At 38.0% G+C, this 16,763-nt stretch overlaps 2 protein-coding genes across 2 annotated transcripts; both read right to left on the bottom strand.

Moving 5' to 3' along the window:
- Window positions 1-621: 621 nt before the first annotated feature.
- On the bottom strand, window positions 622-3,850 carry LOC128366840 (C-type lectin domain family 4 member F-like). The gene is made up of 4 exons (XM_053327608.1): window positions 3,745-3,850; window positions 3,484-3,564; window positions 2,792-3,283; window positions 622-1,178 (listed from the first exon to the last, which is right to left on the bottom strand). The coding sequence occupies exons 1-4, from the start codon at window positions 3,848-3,850 to the stop codon at window positions 793-795; spliced, it is 1,065 nt and encodes a 354-aa protein (XP_053183583.1). The 3' UTR covers window positions 622-792.
- A 2,086-nt stretch (window positions 3,851-5,936) lies between these two features.
- colec10 (collectin sub-family member 10 (C-type lectin)) lies at window positions 5,937-16,357 on the bottom strand. The gene is made up of 7 exons (XM_053326352.1): window positions 16,133-16,357; window positions 14,213-14,284; window positions 11,112-11,183; window positions 9,266-9,319; window positions 8,624-8,719; window positions 8,290-8,501; window positions 5,937-7,969 (listed from the first exon to the last, which is right to left on the bottom strand). The coding sequence occupies exons 1-7, from the start codon at window positions 16,245-16,247 to the stop codon at window positions 7,724-7,726; spliced, it is 867 nt and encodes a 288-aa protein (XP_053182327.1). The 5' UTR covers window positions 16,248-16,357; the 3' UTR covers window positions 5,937-7,723.
- Between the last annotated feature and the right edge of the window lie 406 nt (window positions 16,358-16,763).

Raw genomic sequence — 16,763 nt, 5'->3', positions numbered from 1 at the left:
GCAGGAACAAATAATCGATAAAAATCAATAAACATGATATAATAACGTTGGATGAAGGAAACTTAGTTGGATGCTATAATTGTTCATTGGATGTATCAGTGCCCTTTGTTTCATATACAAATTTAGAAAGATATGGTTGTTTGTATAATGAACATAAAAAATGATTATAGAGACATGAACAGGTGTCATCAGACTGTCAGCCATCTTCCAGAAGGAGAGTAATTATCTTAACATCTTAAAACATCTTATTTTGTTATCACTACCTGACTGAGTCATTAACTGTATATAAATATAGATTTCATGACAGCTCCCCAAAAGTGAATCCAAATAACTCAATTGTCCCCTGGTGGCTGGCTGCAGCAAGGGCAAGCAGCAACCCTGCTCCCTTCCCCAATGATAGCAAATGGGAGCTATCATTGGGCCAAACTAAAAAAAAAATATATATAAATATGTTTGTTTTTTTGTGTCATTTTAGGCAGTTCTTATCACACCAACTGCTCATTTATATTATTTGTTTGACAGCCACTCTTAAACCTGCCGCCCAACTCTACAACACAGACGGCTCCTAGAAAGGTGGTATCTTAGCTTTACTTGTGTTAAGCGATAAGAAGTGGAGACACATTGTCCATATTTATATACAGTTAGTGGACTCAGCAAAGAGCCCAGACAACAACACTGGCAAATGACTGCAAATGACATTAAGAGAGAAGATGGACTTGAATATGCAAATATGTGATGCACTGTACAATGTGAAACTTAACACCATAAACCAAAAGACAAACTTGTATGACTTCACAATGGAAGGTTACAAACCCATGATAACCTTTCAGAACAAGGCATGTCATTCCATCCACCCCCTTTTCTCGAGACCTCCGCACAGTGCTCAATATTACGATCATTGTTGGGCTCCCCTTCTTGCCAGTATCCGTCACCTACCAGGTCAGTCCCATCCACCCACTTCCAGTGGCCCTCTAAGTCTTTGTCAGACAGACCTATCCAGGTTCGGTCGTAGAATTTGCTGACAAAGTCCTGTTCATCTCGTGAGTTTATAATCGCCAAATGAGCTCCTCTGTCTTCACAGTCTTTTTTGCTTTTGTCCCAGCTTTTGCTCACTCTTTGGGCCGAGACATAGTAGCATTTGTTGTTGTATTTTTTCCAATCATCGGGACAAAGTTTTTCTAGAGAAAGCATATGTGTCATGTTAGTCATTGTGATCCTGAAAACATACATGTCTCAGATTTAGGGGGGATAAGCAGGGAACACATTTTGGGAGCTAACTGTCCAGGTTTTCTACACTGATTACCATAATTAAGTGATGTGATTAACAACAAATCATCCACATTGGGAACTCTTCAGACAAAAATCTCAAATCACACATCAGACCAAACAGAGACTATGAAATAATGAACAAGATTTGAAAATTCTGATAAAGCTGAAATACACATTTGCTGTAGGCCTATACAACCCTCTCCATACTAATGATCAGGGGTAGTCTGTATTCCTACTGTAGGCTATGTACTGCAGTTTAATGTAAGGAGGTCAGCCTTATACGATACATTCATATTACAGTTATATGTGAAGAAAAAATAATGCATGAAGATTTGTTGAACCCGATCCTGCACTTTGCTAAATGATTCCTGCACAATGATTCCTTACCTACGTAGAATATTGTAGATAATTGAAATGAAACAGTTATGCAGATTAAACTTTCACTTGTGGTGCACAAACCATGCTCTTTGCAAAACTTTTACTAGGAGAGTTGCTATTTTTGAGTACAAGATTTTTGGTTGATTTTTGTCTGAGGCATCCGGTACCTCTGTGTAGCATTAAACAGACAGTACATGATTATTAAGGCTACTTGGATTCATCAGTAACCAAGCTTTTTACTTGTATTGCTGACAAATGCTCAACACAGCTGGATACAATTATTCCTCAAAATTAGAAAGACCAGCATAAATTATAATGGGTGACCTGACCTGAAAGCCTTAGTTATCATTAGTGAAAAAAGGAGTTTTATTCTGCCAAGCAATCACCTCACTCTGCAACACTGGACAGGCATGCATGCATTATGCTGCCGTGGAAGAACTGATATAATTGTACTTTTGAGTTGGGTTTAGCAATAAGGAGATACTTGTGTAACCGAGCATTATACTTAAATAGGTTATAAAATGAAAACACGGAGGCTCCGCTGCTTGAACAGGACAGTCACACATTTATTACTTCACTTTTATGATCATTAAGTGCTGCGCATCTTCATACACTCACTTCCGGTATTCTCCTTCAAATGTATGAGAAATAAACTCGTGTATTCTCTGACATTGTATGGTTTCTTTTCCCCGAAACAGACCCAGTTTCTTACAATGTTTTTTTTTAATTGCGGATGATTAGGATGATATGGTGATACAAGAAGATAACAAACACATGGTTAGAGTCAATGTATGATTATTCCGGTTGAATATTCATACAGCAAAGATGTGATTTTATTTTGAAGGAGTACACAAGTATACAAGTTTGGATGTGCAGCAATTGACGTGTGATCAGAAAAGTGAAGTAATAAATATGTGGCCGTCCTGTTCAAGTACTAGTAGCCTTTAATTTTATAACTCCGTGTTTAATTTAATTTAAGTATAACGCTCGGTTATCTCCTTATTGCTAAACCCAACTGAAAAGTACAATTAGATGAGTTCTTCCACGGCAGCACATTGCACAACCCCCCCCCCCCCCCCCCCCCCAGTATCTTTTTAAATATTTTTTTTAACATGTAGTCTATGGCCCTAATACGCCGTCGTACCTGTTCTGTTGAGATTCAACCTTTTGACCTCCTCTTGTAACTCATCTCGCATCGTAACCACAGTGTTGAATCGGCTCTGAAGCAGCTCCATCTCTTTAGTCAGGTTTCTGGTATCCATCTTCAGTTGGTCTCTCTCATCTCTGATCGCGTCTAGCTCTGCATTCTTCGAACTGAACATGGTCTGTAGCTGCTGTGTGCTTTCTGACAACTTGTTGTAGCGCTTCTGTAACTGGATCCCTTGAAGAGTCAGGTTTTCCATCTCTTTAGTCAGGTTTCTGGTATCCATCTTCAGTTGGTCTCTCTCATCTCTGATCGCATCTAGCTCTGCATTCTTCGAACTGAACATGGTCTGTAGCTGCTGTGTGCTTTCTGACAACTTGTTGTAGCGCTTCTGTAACTGGATCCATTGAAGAGTCAGGTTTTCACACTCGGTCTGACCAAGTGTGAAAAATTGCAGTTGGTCAGTGCCCTGAGGACTGGTGGCTTTGTCATCTTTAACAAGAAAATTAATAATTCATGATTGAGCATGTAAATGACCAAGTGAGCACTGCTATACATTTAGAGGAAATCTTGCAATAAGGAGAACATCTCATTATTTAAACCAACTCTGATTTCTTTGCTCACATAAAAAGACATACACTTGAGATTTTACTTGGCATTTATGCTTATTGTTAAGACAGTATGGTACTCACTGTTGACCACATAGCTTAAGATCACAACCAGCAGAAGAAGATACAGCAGCCCCAGGCACGCTGCAGTTCCAATGTACCACACTGAATCACACATTATTGCCATGAAGAAATGAAAACCACAAGTAAGCAATGCAGTTCCATAAATTTGTAGAATTATTTAATTAGCAGTATCATGCCAGTTCCTCCCAGCATTTGCTCATATACACAAAAAGCCCATAATTACTTATAAATACTGTATTATACATAAGTGAGTATTCTTACCCAAACCTCGAGATCTCCCACTGCATTTGGATCTCTCTTGAGTATCCATCAGGTTCCAACCATCTCCTCCAATTTCCCCAGCCTTTCTGTCAAATACCACTGACATGTGTCAAATTTGAAATGTTGTGTTTTTTCACCCTCCTGGTCTTCACTCTAGCACAGAGTTTACAAGTGTGGCATCAAACAGTCCTTAAAAAACATTTATCTGCTGACACAGCCAATACAAACTTCCGGGAATTGTGTTTGTTGGCAAGACAATGGCTTGGACAACACAAGCATTTAAAGCTGCACTATGATAATTTTTTGACATTAGCTCTAGTGAATATATGAAGCATTTACTTAATTTTTTCTATGATATAACTCTGAAAAGAAACAGTTAATTATGTGTTTGCTTGCAAACTTCGCAGATTAATGATTTACAGTTTGCCCATGTATGCATGCTTGCAGAATGCTCATGACTGAGTCTACTGTCACAGTGACTTGGGTTCTGTCTTTTATCAATATAAGGATTGCGGACTGAATCTTTAAAGAGGGGACTTTTACAGGTCAGCAAAAATGTGCTTACATAATACTTCCTAACAGGATGTCTGCATGTGATTATTAATGTGCCAGTCATGCAATTTTGGCTACAAATTTGGGGAAACCCACCTTTCCAGCTTCCCAATTCTTCTTATTATTGCAGCCTTTAAATGGAAAATAATTAGCCTTGATAGCTTTTGGTAGCAGTGAACACAAGCAGGTTACAAAGGGCCAAAGAGCAGGGCAAAAGGGGGTATGGTCTCTGTCCTTCTACAAATAATATCATATATCCATATCTTATATCTATATCTATATATCTACCTGCAAGGGAGTTTTATATCCAGTTCCTCTGCTAGAAAATTGTTTAGTAATCTTTAAGTCACAAATAACAAGAATAAAAGGCTACGTTGTAAGCCCCTCTGCAATTATATTATTAACTAGTACATTTGACAGATTGTTGGTAATGCTTTAGATTGTGAGAAGACAGAAATACAAGGCGTTTTCAATAGAGGCTACATTTTTTTTCTAGTTTATGAAGTCAGACAACAACCGATCAGTCCCCCTCTAGTGGCCTAAAGGTGCATAACGCTCAAAAACTTGACAGACATAGTTCAATTCAACTGGAAAGTTAGGTATTAAAATGTCCAAGCACTACTTATTGGAAACCTACTATTTCCCTCACCTCAGACTGAACCAGTGTTAGAATCTGCTGACTGTAACTGACTGTATCTAATACAATGTTTTTTCTATGTGCCCCCTCATCTGTCTGTCTTTAATGCTGTGCTGTGTGAACCAAGGTCAGAGGCAAACTGCAGACAAAGTAAAGATACACATGTACATATATTTTATCAATTTATATAGATAAGACAGACAATTAATCGTAAGTACAGTAAGTGCTAAGCAAGTAGTTTCTAATCAAGCAGGATACACAGGGCCAAAGAGCAGAGTAGATTTTCTACAATTATTTTCTTCCCCATAAATATCTTAATCTGTCTCAGTGCTTACCCTCAGATTCTTTTCAGGCTACTTGAAAGTTGAATTAATTTTTGGCTATATGGGTGCCGACGGCCACATCCAGCTGTCTGACATATTCTGACCTCATAAAGTTGATTTGGCTAACATCTTGCCTATGAATAATATTTTTAAAAAAATGTAATATTGGAGAGGTTCTATTCTATACCATCTCACTCATTCACTTTTTTTCTTCATGTGTTCAGGTTATTACATTTTGTTTGGATGAAGACTTTTTGTTACCATCATGTCTTGAAGTGGAGACAGATGAGCTTCTTTGGGAAATGTTTCAATAACTTATGTGAGAAAAAAAACTGCTGATTAATTTAGTTATAATTTAATTTAATGTGTATGTGAAAGTGAGATGTATAAACATAGTAAGGGCGTGTGAAGATATTACTTCTAAATGGAAAGTGTTTTCTGTAAAATGTTGTAAGATACCAGAATATTTCTCACACAACTGCAAGTAGCACTTCCTCATTCTCAAACCAACATATTTCCTCACTGAAAGTTGAATCTAGCATTTTCCCATGAAGTTATTCACACTAATCAAACTTGTCTTTGTCTTCAGAATGATACTTCAGGTATTTTTGAGGACAAACCACTGTTTAAAAATTACAAACCCGTGGTGAATGAACCAGTTTTAATGGTCTCTTCACCAAATGCCATTTACATTGATGTAAAATAGATATTTTTCATTGTAGAACAAAAGTGACACAGGCTACACATATGACACACATTCACATTCACCGCTATGTTCAATTCCCCATGAGTGTATTTTACTGTTATTATCTTCAACTTTTTGTTGCTAGAAACTGATCATTTTCAGTTGTTCAATATATTCATAATTGATTTGACTGACTAAAATCATCTGCAGCCTATAACCACCATGCACTTACTTATTTGAATTGATGGAGATGTCTTACTTTAATATACATGTTGTGAGGGATTTTTCCTAGTCGGGGTTATGGTCCCTTCAGCTCAACAGTAACCTCAAATTTTATCAATGACCTCAACACTGGCAGTAGACTCCATGGCAACCAAGGCACCTGTCTGACTAGAGGTAAAGTTAGAGATAGATCGATGGATAGATAGATAAGCAACCATCAATTTTTTCAGGGTCATATGCAAAGTTTAAATCTTTCAGAGTCAAAAGAGGTAAGGGGAGTGTGTGTTTAGAATAAGGTTGACCAATCATTTCTTCCCATTTAGGCTGCAGAGAAGTGAAAATGACTTTATTTACATAACATAATATATATACTGGTATACTCTTTACATCAGGGCTGCACACTTCATTCTCACTCTTCACCTCTCCTGTGTTTGCACAGGGAGAAAGAGAGACGTAGAGACAGGTGTACAAACACAAAAGCTCTTGAATGAGATGTGTGACCGACAGGCTGGTAACACTGCTTTCATCATGTGCCAAATAGATGGAGGGGAAGGCTTAACACAGGAGTGTGTTTCTGTATGGGTGTGTAATTGTGTATGTGTGTGGTCCAGGTATTTCTCACTTTGTGGGGATATAAGTCTGTTTTCACAGTTGTGTCGTGGGGACTCAACTCCCTTAATGGGGACAAAAATCAGATTCCCTTAACGTAAATCATTCAAGGTTAGGTAGGTAGGGGTTAGACATGTGGTGGTTGTGGTTTAAGTTAGGATAGGCCTCCAAGAAATGAATGCAAGTGAGTGTTATGTCCTTTGAGGTGACACATGACTCTTCCCGTGTGTGTGTGTGTGTGTGTGTGTGAGAAGCAGCAGGTCTTTATGAAATCGTAGTCTAAAGCAAGATCATGAGTTGTCTTTCAATTCCCACTGTAGCAGTGTCATATTAAACCATAGAGTACATGTAGTGTTATTTACAGTAACTGAGCTCAGCCAGACACTAATGAAACCACAGCAAACACTTGACTCTTTGTTTTTCATGGGTTTTTTTAGTGCAGAGATGATATACGAGAAGCTGCTGTCTATTTCTGTGCTGCTGTTTGTTTGGATAGGAAAAGAAAATATATGTACTTGTGCAGTCACACAGTTGGCTCATCATAGTCACCTTTGGCGCAGCACACACATATATAGCTTTCTGAAGTTTCACAGTAAACATGATACAACAAACACAGTTACATGAACATACCTGGAACAGAATATACTGTATGTACTCGCGTGTCCTGTATACAAGCAACCACAGCTAGCTGAGACAAAGCACTCTGTAAAAGGCCAACAAGTTATTAGCACAGAAGCTAGCAAGCTAGTTTGTTGAGACAAAATGCAAGACAAATGCATTCAATCCATTCTTTACACTGCATCTCAGTGAGCCACACTTCTAGCATGCTCACACAGGTGCTGCATTTGTGTAAAATCCTAACACTACATAAATTGCTAATACATGGGCCTACTACAAAACATACTGTAACTGTATACTTTGGCATGCAAGTGTGGATGTCTCATTGAATTATCATGATGCCAAGGCAGGTGTTGCTCTTCCTCCGCCTCCTCCTCTTCTCCTGCTTTTTGGGAACTCACAGACGAAAAACATGGTGGCATTACACTCAACATGACCCCATGTTCCTGTGCTGAGCAGCTCCACACAGCTGGAGTTTGTGGTGGGAGATAATCTGGAGTTCAGCTCCTCCTCTTGACTCCAAGCTGCAAACCCCTGCAGAGGGTGCGAGTCTGCATAAACATAATTGCGTGGTCCATCCTGAAACATAGGAGAGAAATAATGAGAAAATTATTCACGCCAAGGAACACTATCATAAAGTTAATCAGGTCAGGATTTGTCCTTAGATCACACTGCTGTATGACAGGACAGGAGATGAAAAATGTGGCAGTTTGCCACCATTATAGTATGACCCTCCATCAATAAAACGTATGAATTGCTTGTTGATATATCAATTCACCACATTTAATGGAATTTTATCTGTTGTTGATGGCTGATCTTCTTCTATGTAAAGACCAGAAAGTGACAGTTCACCTGTTTCAGTGTGTGTGCACATGTATGTCATGCTGGGGACCACTTACTGTATCCTGGGTTTGAGCCTGAACCCCTATATAAACTCGTGTCAGTCCTGATCGACTGATGTAATCTGCTATGAGGTGGTTGCTGTTGATGGTTTTCGGCATGGCCAGCGTGCCTCCTCTTAGCTTGCAGTTCATTGCGGCCTCCCTGAACCTCTTAGGCTCCTTCACCAGCAGATAGTAGCGCTCCTCTGTTTCTGTCAGCCCCAAGATGACTGGAGAGTAAAGGGTTAAGGTTGGTCATGGTTTAAGGAGAACAAATTGCACTTTAGCAGACAACCAAAAACATTGTAAATAAAACTGTAAATCAAAGACAACAGAAATTAAAGGGACTCACTGTTCTTTACAAACTTGACAGCATTCCTCAGCTTGCCTACATTAACGTCCAACTGTCCAACCACCTTCCTGTACCTGCCACAGTCACATGTAGTGCCTGATGGATTAAACAAGGGTTAGCATTTTAGTTTGCACAGGACCTAATAGCACAGGCATGTACAAAGTGCAGTCAGTACACGGAAGAATGGTGACACTTTTTTCTTGAGTCAGATGACACTAGTATTTTCCCAGGTGACGCTCTACAAAGTGTGTGAACTGCAGCTATTGTAGGAAGAGAAACACACAGTCACATGGATTGAGGTCAGTTCCCTGACTTAGTCATACTTGACTTTTAAAAAATGCCATTGTTTGCTTTTATGTGAATGTTTGAGATCATTGTCCTGCTGCAAATCATAATTAGGGAACTACTTTAGTTAAAAAAAAGGGATGTGAGGCCTACATTGTTACATATTAGTTGTCATTTGATTTGAGAATGTAAACAGTAACTGTATTTTATATTTATTTAGGGTCCCCATTACCGCAGTAACAGCTATTTTTCCTGGGTTCCACACAAAAGACAAAAGACATTCAAAGATCCCATTAAGGATCATCATCATTATTATGGCAAGCTGAATGGTGTTATAGTCTTGCATAGGAATCTCACCTGGTTTCCCTTTTAAACCAGGGGGCCCATCTAAACCCGAATCTCCTTTGTCACCTGCAGAGGAATAGAAATCACAAGAGACCATTCTTACAATTGAGACTTATGTGATCCTGCTGATTCATACTATATTTTCATTAATAGCCAAAAAAATATTAATACATAATACTCTATTATCACAGACTTTCAATAATTGTTCTTTTATTGGATATGAGCTATGATGTAGTTACAAATGATTTCCACTAGATAGCAGTATTATACATGAAACATGTTCAATCCTGCTGCGCACAAATTTAGATTTTAATGATGATAACCCAGATTTAAATTTCACATCAATGTTGTAAAAATAATTTATTACAAAATGTTAATCTGGTTAAAAATATAGTTTTAGTGTCCACACTGTCTCCAAAACATATTCACTCATCCCACAGTTTAACTGTGGAAATTAACCCAACTGGCAGTTGCACATTTTGGGGAAGTGGGCTGTAATACAAACATCACAATAGGCACAATTAATTTGCATGAGGAACAGCCAGAACAGTGAAATATTGTAACTGTACAGTCTGTGCTACCCGTGTGTTTTTTTGTGGTGGAAAGGGATAAATAGCCATAATATGAGCCTTCAGCTGACACTCTGAACCACAGTGATATAAATGGAAGAATAACTCACTTAAAATGTGTAAATACTTGCAAACACAGTAAGTGGCTTTAGTTTGAACTTACTATCCTACAGTATAGTAGCTTTTTGAATGACTAAATACAATGTTAATCCATATGAATTCACTCAACACACAGTTTTATAGTTGATAGTTTTAGGTAACTGTTCTTTCGTCCATGCCATGTACAGATGTGCATATACTTGACATTTACTGGCTCATGCATAGCATTATAAGAGAAAGAAACTATACCATCTGAATATTCTCATATATAGAATCTTGGCTGGAGACCAATTTTGCTAAAATGGATGTGAAAATCGAAAACTGACGTGTTAAGTAATCTGTTAAAAAGAGTAAAGAGTAACTGAATTATAGTTTGTGATTCTTCTGAAGCTAACGTTGCCCTAAAAATAAGATTTTTTTCTCCAGGTGTTTTATGAGCCATGAGCTCTCAGGATCAAGGAAAAATCCAAACCTGTGACCTCACTGCTTTGCCTGACATGGCTGATGCAAAGCCACTTTCCTGTAAGCATATTAAACATAATGAATACTGAGAAAAGTAAATGTGTAGAAAAGGGGAACATGACTGCTCATAAAAATAAAAATAAAGATAAAAAATTGCTTCAACCACCCACAGCCAAAGCAACTGCATGACATCATAGGATTATGTTTTCGTCTATCTTTGGATGTGATAACTTAAAACATAAACTCTAATTGGCTTAAATCCTCTCAGTGACTAGTTTTAAAGCAATTCCTTCTTGTGTGCATTAGTCTTGGGACTGATTACGTTTCTGAATTGTGTAGAATTTTCCATTCTAGTTATTTCTCTGTTTTGTGTCAATGGTTATGGAGCAGCTGTCTAAGCTGAGGAGGAGTTCACAAAGCTGTATTTCTTCTTTTAGGCAATTTTTTTTATTATTTAGCTTCATTTCTGGCATTCTTGTAGCATGTTATTGACAACTGTAGGCTCATTTCTGCAGGTTGAAAAGTTTCATGGCACAGGGACGAGGACAAATTCATAAACATGACAGCAAGTTCATCAATCATTCTCCCTTTTTAGAAGTATTTTTACAGACACAAACGTTTTCCTCCTTGTTGCACTGTCCCATTCTTCATACAATATATGTGAGTTAGTAATGTAAAGTTAAAAGGCCTGTGTAGATCTCATCAAAATGACTTTTTTTTTGCCGCACCTTTATCTCCAGTGGGCCCCATCTTTCCTGTGTGACCAACATCTCCTTTAAGCCCCGTCTCACCTGGTGCACCTGAGGAAGAAGATGAGAGTAGAAGAGAGAAGAGTGGCGGGAGACAGAAGAGTGGTTCAAGAGGACCTAATCAACATGGTAGTATGATCACAATGAACATGACATTCAGATCCACCATATTTGACATTTTCCAGAACCTCATGTACAAATATGGCAGATGTCACTATATCATGCAAAAGATTCCTGATTATTAGATATTCTACTTCTGTTTTGTTCCAATTACTGTTTTTCATATGGTTCATCATTTTCCTTCCAATTTACTTCTCTTCAAATCTAACCAATATTATTGCATACTCTCATCTCATATTTTAGACATTATCTCTGTAAGCCCTGAGGTTGTTTTCCAGCAATCCCTGTTTCATAGTTTGGCTCCTAAATTGATGCTGTTGTTATTATTATTATTATTACAGTAAGTCAATTGGACTACTCTGTGTTCAAAGGCTGCTTGTGTGATGGTGTGTGATCTAAACAGTAGTCCACCTTTGAAATCTAATAAACAGTAATTGCATGTGTTAATATTTATGTCATATTATTATTTTAGTTACTGTATGAAACTAAATGTCTCTTCATCATATCTACCACAGAGATCATATACTTTTTAACACCATGGAATTTGATTATTGTTGTCCCAATGGCACAATTAGTGTAACATTTTACTTCCAAATCCTGCTATGGCTGTTTTAATAAAGAACTGACATGAGAGATACTGAGGAGATGAGGAATGTTTCAGTGAAGGTTAGGACAGAGAATTTGAGAAAGAGAGGTTGTATGTGTGTATGGGAAAACTACTGAGTACAGACTGAGGCTTTCTGCCAGCACTTGAATGAGTATTTCCTCAGGAAACTATTCAACTGGAAATTGATGGTATTTGAAATACAAAGTGACGCACTGGAGAGGCCTATTGCTATTAGAGGGATTTGCTACACACACACACACACACACACACGCACACACACACACACACACACACACACACACACACAGCCAGCTTTTCACTACTATTTCCCATTCCCCACTTTCTCATGTTGATTTTCTACTTGATGATTTGTGAGAAGTGTTGGTGAGAGGTGTGAGGTCTTATGGATTGTGTGAGGTCTGGTGTACTCCAAAGCTCTGGCCTTTGGGAAATTTCACTATTTCACGATCATTTGTATGAATTCTTTGGGTTATTTTCTGTGAGAATGCCTGAGAATCACTATCCCAACCTAAACTAACTTGAGAAATGATTGTAGGTGTGTGTCTATAAAAGGTGATTAATGTTGTTTTTGCAGTGCTTATGTGTGCCAGTTAAACCGTCTTGCTAAACTTTCAGATAACAGTCCTTCCTATCACTGGAGTCGCTCTTTATAATGGCCAACCCCTCCAACTGGTTTAACGTCTGGATTCTCCAGCAGCTGGAGGATTAAGGAGGTGGAAGCCACATTTTTCATCCTAATCAAGGAGCCCGAGACACATTTTAAACAACCCTAAGCCATTTTGAAAAAAAGTTCAAACTGGCATCAGACTTAATATAGCATAAGACAAAAAATTAAAATATGAAACATACCTAAGTCATTCATCATACATTATTTGCTCAGTCATTTTAAGCAAATATGAATGCTGGTATTACTGCTTTTTAGGGTTTAGTGGAAAAAGTGAAGAGAGCTGGGTCACATCAAACAAACGCTTTGAGCCAGAGTTTCCATTTGTTGTACATATGCTTCATTGCTAGTTGTGTCAACAGGTTCTGTTCAAGAAATAAGAACACCATTTCATAACACCACAATCTATTGTCTGTAAGAGTGAAATCCCAACTAAAAGCAATTTTGAGTAAAGCACAATTAAAAACCACAACCGGTTGTTGATGTTAATGAGCTGAGAACAACAAATTGTTTTTGTTACTCTCCAGAGCATTAACAGTCACGTATTCCCTTTCACTATTCCAAAATGAAGCAACTACTTCCTGTAAAAAAGCCCAAATGAAGAGAGGGAATACATGCGTCATCTGTTGACCTGCTATACAAAGTTACAAAGTCATCCTGGTGTAAGAACCTGTGTTCATTCCTACATTAAGCATACCGAGAGAAAAAACACAATGATTGGATTTGCTACAATGTTGAAAAATGACCCCAAGGTTAAAAAGTTGAGAAGTTTCATTCATTTTTTAACTGACTCAGAATATTTCTGGTTATTGTTTTTTTTTTTAAAGTCTGATGAATAAGTGTGTGTCTATTGTGTGAGTGCAAATGTGACTGTGTATGTGTATAGTTATGGAATAAAACAAACATCTGCAGAGAGCAAGCAGCCAGTAACCAGTGCCTTTCCATGGTGTGCTTGTCTGTGTAAGTATTGTGTGTATTTGTGTCTCTTTCCTTGTACATCTACCTTCTTGTATCTTTATGCTCTACTCTATGCCTTGTGTGCATACAGTACTGTATCTACTCACGTATGTTTATGTATGTGGACATCTGTGTATATTATATGCCTGGTTGGTCGGCCAGCTGGAAGTTCTCTTGGAACACAAATGTTGAAGTGGGACACCACTGCCTTCCTCAGCAGCAATTAACACGTCTGTTTCCTCCTCAGTAAAGCAGACGTGTAGGGTTGTTTATCCGTCACAGAGCAAAGCAGGCCTCTGTATCTCCCACACAGCAAAAGAAAGCAAACTATACAGAGCAGGAAAATTCTAAAGTGGCTGTCAGGGCAAAGTCAGCAGGAAGTGTATGTTGGGACACTAACACCATAGAGTAAGATGTGATTGTATATTTATGTTACACCAGAAATATAAATGATATTTTGAGACTTTAAGTTTCTGTGATAAATATAAAAAAGGTGAGGCTTCCTTGTCCATTACCTTGATTATTTTTAACCCTTGCTACACATGATAATATATACTGTGGGATTATATCAGTAGTACATTTTACAAGAGTTTAATTAACATTCCTACTTTACAGGAGCAATGTACTGTATGAGGACTAAATATTCAGGCAACCCCTTTTTCGCATCTTATACTGCATATAATACATGGAAGGAAGCTGTAGATAGCCTACCTGGAAGTCCTGGTGGTCCATTCTTCCCCAGTCTCCCCTGATCTCCCTCATCTCCAATCTCACCTTGGTCTCCTTGATGGAAATAAACACAGTAAAGAGGAGTGTGAAAGGAGATATGCAATCCAAAAAGGTAAACTGCATTCGTTCAAAGTGCATGCATACTAGAGTGTATACAACATGAAGATAATACACTACATTAATGGTTGGCCAAGAATTTCTACAGCACTGCACTGGGGTGAGTGTTTTTGTACATAACGAGGAGATTCGACCCCTCAGGTTCCATTTTAATAACTGTGCATCCCAGCTAATAAAACTTTTTAAAAGCACCAGCTCCATAAAAGTATTAATAGTACAAAATAGTTTTCAGAATTGAAAGCACAAATAAAGTGTAGGAGAAATATCTCTGGTGGGTCCACTGCTGGAGGAGCTCTTGGCAGGAAATCATGAGAGGTTTCTGAGTGTCTATTAGAGCTGTAAATTTGCCCCAGTTTTTAAAGCCAGCAGCACTTTATATCGTGTTAAGCTCTGGGCTTTGAAATGAAGGATTGTAACAGACCACCTCTACAGGTCTGAAAGAGTACTTAGGAAAATGGATGATTTGCTTCTGCAGCTTTGTAGACATTAACAAGTAACCTAATTCACTGCATTTTCAAGAGTTCAGTTCTTACGCATAAAGTAAAGAACTACTCATTTGTGTGATTTAAATATCAAATACCATTGAGATTTCCCAGTTAATATACAATTTGCCAGCAGTGATTTAGAAGATTTAGAAGTAATAGCAAAAGAATCAATTAATGTGTAGTCAAATAGATATATGTGACCTAAGAGAAGAAAAGTCAATTCAAGGCTTTATGTAAGCCAACTTTTTTTAAACAAACTGAGACATTTTGGCCAATTCCACGTTCTTATGTCTCAGTAAGAAATAAGATTCTGGTAAAACTATTTTAAAAAACGCTGAAGTACCAGTAAATGCAAGTTTGTTTGTTGAAAGAGTTCAAATAAAAAAGGACAATTGGGTGGACATTTTTCGGAAGTATGAGAAACACATAAAAACATACACGTCCGACACCCACTCAAATACGCAGAAGTGACCGTACACACACACGCATGCATGCATGCACGCACGCACACACACACACTGTGGTCAGTATTATCTGAGATGATTCTTGGACAAATAATCAGTACAGTTTAGTGGCAGCTGTCTAAATACACACTGGTACAAGGGGACTTTCTTACTAACACAGAAAACAGACACTCATTTCCCAGATTGTACATTATATGATTGTACTAGTGACTCCTTCCTATCTGCCTACACATGCTACCACCGGAACTTGTTCTTTCAAATCTCCTGTTGTAAAACAATCTTGGTTCCTAAAAGCAGAACTAACATGCATCTTTTTGTGTTCAAGAATGATAAAATTCTTATCAGAAACCTAATTTGCACTGCTAAAACATTTGCTTTTTTAATCAACAGATTTCCAAACTCTCTCTGACTGTCTTTTAAGGCAGAACAATAATTCATGTTTTTTAGTAGAAGGGGAAAAAATGGTGCTGAGCTTACTGTTTGTTTTATTAGGTCTGTCTGTCTGAACCAGCAGGGGAACAAGCTACTGGATGTCGTAAAATGGAAAACACACGAAGGGGAGGCACTCCCTCTAAAAGACTATGGGGTAGCAGACGGGTAGCTAATAAACTGCAGGACATTACATGCTTAGTACCTTTACCATCAGTTCTGTAAACCCTGAAACATATTAAGGGTGTTTCCTCAGACATTTCCACTCTCACACATACTGCATACTTATGTTCACATTGTATAACATTTAAGTCATAAGCTTAAATTGACTTATTTCCAACAGTATGAGAAAATCCATCCATCCATCTATCCTCACACACATTCAGATAACACACATCAGCTCATACCTTTAGCTCCAGGAAGGAGGGAGTTGGTGCAGACCTCTGTAGATCCACAGACATAGTTGAGCATAGTGGCAAAAAAGAGCAACCACATTCCTGTACTAGGTCTCCCTGCCATCATCTACCAATCACTACTGACCACTGAACAAGCTCCCGAATTTTAGATTTGATTTAACAGTTAGTCCAAAGCATTGGACAGCCAGTGGATCAATGTAGCACTAATGAGCAAACTTACTGCGAAGTCAGAGCAGAACTATGCTGTTGTTGATAGAACACATACACTTGTTTACAGAAGCTTATCAGTTCCTTGTCATAATGTCAAACAACACTTAACAGAGTACTGAATGCCTCTGTAAATCTCTTCAGAATCTCCAAGTTTGCTTAACTGCATGCTCAATTAAATTGGGAGATTAATTAAGATAAAAAGCAGATTCCACTTTCTTTCTTTCTTTTTATTTAGTTGGTTTGATCATTGTTCGGTACTTGAAAACAGCACTTTTCCATAACACCCTATTTGCTACCTAGTGCATTTATTTATGCCCAGTGTATAATATACAATACATTGGTACCCTAAAAATTCACACAATAGATCAATAATACTAGCAAAGCAATGCAATGTTTATATTAAAGTTATGCA

The sequence above is a fragment of the Scomber japonicus genome, chromosome 10 (assembly GCF_027409825.1).
Source record: "Scomber japonicus isolate fScoJap1 chromosome 10, fScoJap1.pri, whole genome shotgun sequence".
In the NCBI taxonomy this organism is placed as follows: domain Eukaryota; kingdom Metazoa; phylum Chordata; class Actinopteri; order Scombriformes; family Scombridae; genus Scomber; species Scomber japonicus.
This window is presented reverse-complemented; position numbering and strand designations above follow the sequence as displayed.

What these genes read in the sequence shown, in the direction of transcription:
- LOC128366840 (XM_053327608.1), bottom strand. Translation starts at nt 3,850, where the DNA reads ATGTCAGTGGTATTTGACAGAAAGGCTGGGGAAATTGGAGGAGATGGT. An exon ending in TGGGAGATCTCGAGGTTTGG is followed by an intron (nt 3,565 to 3,744) that starts GTAAGAATACTC and finishes TGTGTGATTCAG; the next exon opens with TGTGGTACATTGGAACTGCA. An exon ending in GTTGAATCTCAACAGAACAG is followed by an intron (nt 1,179 to 2,791) that starts GTACGACGGCGT and finishes TGCTTTCTCTAG; the next exon opens with AAAAACTTTGTCCCGATGAT.
- colec10 (XM_053326352.1), bottom strand. Translation starts at nt 16,247, where the DNA reads ATGATGGCAGGGAGACCTAGTACAGGAATGTGGTTGCTCTTTTTTGCC. An exon ending in CCTCCTTCCTGGAGCTAAAG is followed by an intron (nt 14,285 to 16,132) that starts GTATGAGCTGAT and finishes ATTTCCATCAAG; the next exon opens with GAGACCAAGGTGAGATTGGA. An exon ending in AGGCTCAAACCCAGGATACA is followed by an intron (nt 7,970 to 8,289) that starts GTAAGTGGTCCC and finishes CCTATGTTTCAG; the next exon opens with GATGGACCACGCAATTATGT.